This window comes from Triticum aestivum, chromosome 6A (assembly GCF_018294505.1).
Source record: "Triticum aestivum cultivar Chinese Spring chromosome 6A, IWGSC CS RefSeq v2.1, whole genome shotgun sequence".
In the NCBI taxonomy this organism is placed as follows: domain Eukaryota; kingdom Viridiplantae; phylum Streptophyta; class Magnoliopsida; order Poales; family Poaceae; genus Triticum; species Triticum aestivum.
The window spans coordinates 595388325-595396191 of NC_057809.1; the positions used below are offsets into that span (position 1 = coordinate 595388325).

General features: G+C 48.8%; 1 protein-coding gene and 1 long non-coding RNA gene across 2 annotated transcripts; one reads left to right on the forward strand and one right to left on the reverse strand.

Annotated features, from left to right (window-relative positions):
• Window positions 1-2276: 2276 nt before the first annotated feature.
• LOC123128808 (uncharacterized) lies at window positions 2277-7011 on the reverse strand. The gene is made up of 2 exons (XR_006463443.1): window positions 6283-7011; window positions 2277-2547 (listed from the first exon to the last, which is right to left on the reverse strand). It is a non-coding gene; the product is annotated as an uncharacterized lncRNA (long non-coding RNA).
• LOC123128807 (uncharacterized) lies at window positions 2906-6094 on the forward strand. Its single transcript, XM_044548904.1, has 2 exons — window positions 2906-4228; window positions 4373-6094. The coding sequence occupies exons 1-2, from the start codon at window positions 2988-2990 to the stop codon at window positions 5808-5810; spliced, it is 2679 nt and encodes an 892-aa protein (XP_044404839.1). The 5' UTR covers window positions 2906-2987; the 3' UTR covers window positions 5811-6094.
• Window positions 7012-7867: the final 856 nt, after the last annotated feature.

Below are 7867 nucleotides of genomic sequence, written 5' to 3' on the forward strand. Positions count from 1 at the left end.
TTAAAATGTTTCAAAATATCTGGGGAAAAAAATAGTCTAGCACTTTGACACAACATCAACGTGCTTTGTCACAAAATTTCATATCAAAATTCGAAATACTGCATGAGATACAAAAATGAAAATCGTGACATCAATGTCAAAATGGGCCAAATCTAAAGTCCAACTTATGTTTGATACTATTCAGTATCAAATTTGTTATTGAATTTTCTCATTTTTGTACCTCAAGCAATGTTTTGGATTTTGATTTCAAATTTTATAAGAACATAGACCGATGTTGTGTGAATGTGCTATTTTTTTATTAAAAAAATCAAACATTTAAAATACGCTACAGGCGTGGTGTCTAGCTAGTTTTTTTTTTCGAGTGAATTTTGTCTAGCTAGCTAGGGAGCGGAAGAGGCGATGGCAGTGTGCTCGCTCTCACTCGACCTACTAGACATCATCGCAGCACGCGTGCCTCCTCCTGTTGGGCTGGACCAGAAGCGGCCATTTCTACCCATGTCCACGTACCAGGCCTTCGTACCACGTATAAAATATCACAATAGGCCAGGCCCAAGCTGTGCTCTTTTAGGTTGAAATCGGTCTGTCGAGGGGATTGTTTGCATAGGGTGCTCCCACCCGACGCAACTGCATGACGAATTCCGCTGACGTACTCAACATGACGAGGCATCACGTCACAGCCGGCTCTGTCGGATGCAAATGGTTTTTTTCCCTAGATATATAAAAAAATCTGCATTCAACTACGGCACCCCTCACAATGTTTTGGAGGCTCGGCAGCTTCTCCCGACGACTCGCGCCGAGCCAAGTCTTTTTCACAATATAATCACGCAACTCTAGGTTTTTTTTTTGACGGGAAACTACGGCGGGCTTACGCCAGCCTGAACTTATATTAGCCAGGGAGAGATGACAACATTCAGGTAGTTACATAGGGTGAAGAAAAGAAAGATTACAAGGGGTTAGCCCCCAACAAATGGCAGATGATAAGCTAAATTCTTGCAGATAAGTGATACAACATGGAACCCCAGTCCTTTAGAAGGGTCTGCTTGACCGCATTTTTGCAGCGATTAGACCAGAACACAAGATCCTCTCCAGATCGTCGCAGAGTGACATACAGATCCTCATCGTGAGCACGGAAGACCATAGCATTTCCCCGCTTCCAAATAGACCAAAGAATGGCAATGATAACTGTAGAGCGAACTTTATCAATTGAAGGGTTAGACCAAATATCTTGAATATGTTCGACTTCTGGAGGACGAAGAAGAAGAAGATTGTCCCAAAGCAACTTGATGGAGTGGCAGTTCAACAGTAAGTGACTTGTGGTTTCTGGCTCATCGCAAAATGGGCAAGTATCGGAGCTTGACATCCCATGCCGGAAACGCCGATCATTTGTAAATAGTCTGTCCCGGAAGGCTAGCCAAGTGAACAACCGACACCTATTTGGAGCATAGTTCTTCCAAGTAGCCGTGGCGTACCTGTCCTCCGGCCTAGCTGCAAACACAGAAGCATATGCTGATCTTGCCGAGATCGGCTTGTTGTCGATACGTCCAACACGACGGTCAGCCACTAAAGGGTTCAGAGTTACAGTGACAATCATAACACGCAGCACGGCAAGTTCCTGTTCCGTAATCGAGGAAATCCTGGGGCGAAGGTCCAAACACAAAACCGGATCACCTAGAACCCTAGCCACCGAAGCATTCGGCCTAGTAGAGTGAGAGAAAATAGCAGGGAATCGAGCAACAAGCGTATTGTCGGTCAACCATACGTCAAGCCAAAAAGCAGTGGCAGCGCCGTTTCCAACATAAACTTTGGAGATATCACGGTATAAATTCAAACCTTTAGAGAGTACTCTAGGTTTTTTCACCAGTCGCTGCCATGACATTCGCCATTCTGCATCACAATGATTAAGAATGAGAAACACACTTGCTGAGGATTCAGAGAACACACAGATCTATCAGGGCATCGCAGCACAACTGGATGATGTTGGAGTGGAGATGAAAATGCCGAATCCACTATGGTCAATCCTCAATTCGGCGACTCGTGTCAAAAAATAATGTCGCTCATGAGTTCTACGATCGATTTCGCTCAGTTGAAAGCTTCACCAGCTAAATGTAACGAAAACACAGGAATCAAACATCGAGAACATGTTAATCCACTATTTTGTTTGTACCTAACAGCTACTACTCTCCCATTACAATTCATTCATAAGTACTATGTTTACCATGATGAGCTATCGAAATAATCTTTGTTAATGAAAGTGCAACTTAGAATGCGACGCCGTGAAGCACAGAGACAGCAGTCCAGCTCATTTTATCTATGAAAAGAACGATGAAAGATACGACATGCGTCCGTTCATCCTTATGCATCACCTATGTCTTTTAGCAACTAGATACATCCATTTCTACGACAAGTAATTCCGAATGGAGGGAGTAGAATTTTTTAGAGTAAAAAAGCTTGCCATTTTGCCACAAATACTCGCCGGCTGCCGCGACTCCATAATTGGTCCAAACCACCCAAGTCGAGCAAGGCACCGGCTTACCCTCGTGCTAAGACCTGCGGAAGAAGTAGTAAAAGACACAAAATCTCGCCCCAGCCGAAAAAATTCTCTCCAACGAGAAACTACACAAAGACATACAAAAATGTGTGCTCCTCATGATGTTTTCAAATGTTTCATCTTAAAAGCGAGAAATGCTTAGTTTATTTGACCGGAGATGACTTGGTTGCTCCCATGACTCCGTCCGTTTTCCCATGTGGGACTAGCTGTAACAAATAGAGTAGTACGTGGTACAATACTGACATTGTCAGACTTTGAATATGCAGGACGCCTTCCCCCGGCGACGACCCGCCAAGTCAACTCGTTCTACATTCACGCAGCTCCCTCTTATCTCTCGTCGTCTCATTTGATCTCTGGATCACAATAGCCAAGAAAGAGGAATCACACACACCTGCTGAGACTTGAGAGAGTGGAGTGGCCGGCGTCCCTGCAGCCGGCAATGGAGCCGGGCCACGTCCAGGAAGCATCTCGGCAGCCGGCAACAGAGCCCGGCCACTCCCAGCAAGCTTCTCCGCAGCCGGCAATGGGTCCCGGCCACGTCCAGCCTGGGCCCCCGCCGCCGGCAATGGATCCCGGCCACGTCCAGCCTCGGCCCCCGCCGCCGGCAATGGATCTGGACGACATCCAGCCTGGGCCCCCGCAGCGATGGGAGTACAGCCTGCGCAAGTACCTCCTGCTGCTGGCCACCCTGGTGGTCACCGTCACGTACGCGGCCGGCTTCAACCCGCCGGGAGGCATCTGGCAGGAGGCGCACGACGGCCAGCCAGCCGGCGACCCCATCATCCGCTACACCTACTACCACCGCTACCTCGCCTTCTTCTACTGCAACGCCACCGCCTTCGCCGCCTCGCTCGTGGTCATCGTCCTCATCCTCATCCTCGCCATCCGGCACGACAAGGACGAGAAGGATACCCTCTGGGTCGTCGTGCCCCTGCGGGTCTTCATGATGCTGGACCTCCTCAGCCTCATGGGCGCGTACGGCGCCGGCACCTGCCAGAACAAGGTCTCCACCATCTACTACGCCGTGCTGGTGGCCGGCGTCTTGCTCTACGTCGCCGTTCTCAAGTTGGCGGACAGGTGCTGGAAGATGCCGGCCACCAATCTCGACTCCGGTACCGGCGGGATTGTCGCCTCCGTCTCCGACTCTGACCTCGAGGTGGAGGCCAAAGAAAAACAGGCCCGGGAGAAGAAAGCCGAAGAAAGGCTCTGCAAGGTCCTGATGCTTCTCGCGATTTTCGCCGTGAGCATCACGTACGTCGCCGGGCTGAACACGCCGGGCGGCTTCTGGGACAGCACCGGGGGCAGCCACCACCTGGGCGACGCGATTCTCAAGGACCACCACATCATACGCCTGACGGTGTTCTTATTCTGCAACACCATGGCGTTCGTGGCGTCCCTCTTCATCACCATGCTGCTCATCATCGACGGCAAGAATCTCCACAAGAAGAAGGCCCGGTCTCGCATGCTCTACGGGTGCATCGTCGTCGCGCTGGTCGGCCTCGTCAGCGCATACGCCACAGGCAGCTGCAGGGAGACCGACACCACCGTCTACGTGGTCTCCCTGGTTGGCGCCGTTGTGGCATACATCCTCCTCCATCGCTTCTGCAGTTCAGCATCAAAATTATTTTCTAGTTGTTTCAGTCCAGCCCAACAACATGATGAAAATGAGGATAATGCCAGGTACAGAGCACTGTTTCTTTCTTTCTATGAAACTGAACTCTGTTTCTCCTTTCTCTTCAACTCTGCTTCCTCAGTCTCTGAAACTGAACTCTGTTTCTTCATTCTCTGCAACTGAACTCTGTTTCTTCTTTCTCTAAAATGCAGTGCTAGGGAGGCTCTGGACAAGGCTCGTTCTCTTGTTCTACTGCTGGCCACTCTTGCCGCCGCCATCACCTACGCAGCCGGGTTGGACCCGCCGGGTGGTCTTTGGCAGGATAACAGCAACGGGCACATGGCCGGCGACCCGATTCTCCTCACAATAAACATTGCAAGGTACAGGGTCTTCTACTACTGCAACTCGGTTGCGTTTGTGGCCTCCTTGGTGGCCATCGTCCTTGTCCAGAAGGAGAAGCTGGTCAAGCACCACGCGCTGGAGGCAGCCATGATACTCGTCCTGTTTGGCCTCATCGGTGCGTATGCCGCTGGGAGCTGTCGGGACGTGAATAAATCCATTTACGCCATGGCTTTAGCAGGCGCTGTCCTGATCTATGTGGTGATCCATATTGTCTTCTTCACGCTGGACGACAAGGACAAGAAAGACAATGCTAAAGAAGATCTGTTGCTGGAGAAGAGGCGCAAACGGTTGCTCCTCTTCGCAATCTTGGCAGCGACCATCACATACCAAGCCGGCCTCACCCCTCCCGGCGGCTTCCTGCTCCAGGACGACAAGCTCGGGCGGCACCATGCCGGCGACCCTGTCCTCTTGGACAACTACCCACGCCGCTACAATGCCTTCTTCTACTGCAACTCCATAAGCTTCATGTTGTCCATCGCCCTCATCATCCTCCTGGTGAACCCCAATCTGTACAGGCCAGCCATACGAAGCAATGCGCTATCTGTTTGTACAGCGGTGGGCTTGCTTTGTTTGATGGGAGCCTACGCCGCCGGAAGCACGCAACACCTCAAGACATCCATCTACATCATTGTGTTGGCAGTCGTGGTCCTCCTCGTTGCAGCCGGACTGCTGCTAGTATTTTTGCTGAAGAGACATGGCAATTCCAAAAAAAGTCCGCCCTCCGCAGCCATTAAACAGAAGGGTGAAAAGGGAGAAAGGAAGAAGCATGCAAGGCGCAAGTACCTAATGCTGCTAGGCATCTTGGTGGCGAGCGTAGCCTACCAGGCCGGCCTGAAACCGCCGGGCGGAACATGGCAGAGCGGCGACAGCGGGTACGAGGCAGGCAATCCGGTGATGCACGACAACAGGAGGCCCCGGTACCTCATCTTCTTCTACAGCAACTCCATCTCCTTTGTGGCTTCCATCGTTGTCATCATCATGTTGCTGCCGCAATGGCTGCGAAAGGAGCAGCAAGGAGAATGGGAGAAATGGTCGCTGAGGGTGATGAACTGGACAATCAGACTGGATTTATTTGCTCTCCTAGGGGCCTATGCAGCCGGGTCCAACAGGGGGTGGAAGACGTCCATGTATGTCGTCGCGCTCATCATTGTCGTGCTGGGATACTTTGTAATCCACATGAAGATTTCAACATGTCTTGAACGTCGCCGTAAGAAGCGCGATGCCGAAGCCGCCATGGGAATCATATGATTCATTATCAGTGTGCTTTGTGGTGTAGCTCCACTAACATGAGGGCAGTCCACAAAGTAAACCAAAATTCGGGGCGATTGATGATCTGCCTATTTCTCCCCGTCTCTAGATCTGTAATCAGCTTAGTTCTGTCCAACCAATGTCTCTGCTCTAACTAGATCTCTCTGTTTTTAGATTCCTAGTCTAGTTGATGTAATCAGATGAACCTGCATCCAATTGGAGCATGCTGACATTGTTTCTCGGCTCGCTGAGCCAGCGTGTTTGTATCGGTGTGTGATGAGTATGCGTGGTAGGTGACGCTTTCCTGAACCTGTGTGCACTGTGTCTCATAAGAACTAGAACGGGAAAGTGCATGAATGACAGAAACTGAAGCATTTGGCGTTACTACTGAAGCATAGTGTGTCTTTAGGTACAGTCTGAACTATTGTGCAATTCCTAATAATTAGCAATCATTGATCGAGAGAAAACACACCTTGAATCCAGCACCGGAGCATCGGACGCCAGCGGCGCAATGCCCCCGGTGGGGCAATTCACCGAACACCTGCAGGGCGGCCGATCCCCGCAACTGAGCTGGGCAAGCCGCGCGCTAGCATCCGAGGCTGGCGCCATTTTGGTTGGAGAGCATTCCTTGACCGTGGGTCGCCTCGCTCGGAAGCAGCTGCTCGAGGCGCGAATCTAGCTGGTTTAGCCGAACCCAGCCGCGCTAGGTCGCTCCTTGCGATCTTCCGCGCGAGGGACACCGGGAAAAACGGAAGGGCAGGCGCCGTGTTGCGCTGGCCAGGCGCGGAAGGTCTACGCCGACGATTGCCGGAGAAAAGGAGCGGCGCCTTGGCTCCTGCTTCTGGCTCCCCCGTCGACAAGCTGGACGGGTAGTTCATCTTTAACAAGCTGGACGGGAGTAATTAATCTCAACGGGAGCAACAAACCTTTTATTTTATTATAACGGAATAATGTTCACACATAGGAGTAGTAGACTATTTTTGTGAATTGGATGTACACTTATTTCAATCTATATGTAGTCAATATTGAAATATCTACAACATTGTATATTCATTATTGGAGGAAGTATATTTACGTAATTGTTGGCATGGATGTGCATGGCGCCGTCACGCAGCTATTAATCGATGTTAATCAGAGACACACATAAATGTTGAATGAATTTCTTACTTTCTTAGTCACACATATAGGATTTAAAGACATATTATATTATGAGGCGGGTGGAGTATTTTATAGTTTACTATGCTTTCAAGTTGATGGTAATATGTACTCCGTAAGATATTTGTTACAAGTGTAACAAGTACCTCCTTTGTTCACAATTATAAGATGTTTTGGATCTTTTAATAATATTGGTTACATACCTATAGACTAAAATAAGTAAACAAACACACTAAAATGTGTCTATACATCCAATTCAGAAAGAACTAGAACATCCTAAGATGAGTGAACAAGCATACTAAAATGTGTCTATATACATTCAATTCAGAAAGAGCTAGAACATCCAGTTCAAGAGTCTATTCGATTAACCAGTTAACTTGTCGGTTAATCCCTACCCACAGGGTCACCGAGAGCTGGTAAACTACTAGATCGTTTGAGTAATAGATTATTAGCCTATTAATTCCCTACACGCCAACCAATCAAGCAGCTACCGATTAATGATTTCGTCAACGATGCTTATACCACTAGAAATTTCTCTCAAATATGATTTAAAAACCCCTTCCTATATATTAATCAATTAACAAGTTCTTACAATCATTCAAAGCGGAACACTATCATAAAGCACAACGTCTAACCTATTATCAAAACTAAACCTAGCAATCTCATGCGCCACCACATTAGCGTGTCGATTAATCTTAATAATCTTGAAACTATTGATAGGCTTAGTGATGTTAAATGCTTCCTTTTTCGGATCAACAAGAGGGGACATGTCAAGGGTTTCATTTGCAAGAAAAGACACCACACAGTTTTGAAAAAAATGGGTGTGTGAAGGGCGAACAGCTATATAACCCGACAAGGCACGCTTGAAGCTTCTGTTCATAGGCAGAGGTACACAACCCAAT

Bases quoted from the DNA above. Each gene is read 5' to 3' on its own strand.
- LOC123128807 (XM_044548904.1), top strand. From the start codon at position 2,988: ATGGAGCCGGGCCACGTCCAGGAAGCATCTCGGCAGCCGGCAACAGAG. The intron at 4,229-4,372 runs GTACAGAGCACT...TCTAAAATGCAG, and splicing joins GAAAATGAGGATAATGCCAG to TGCTAGGGAGGCTCTGGACA.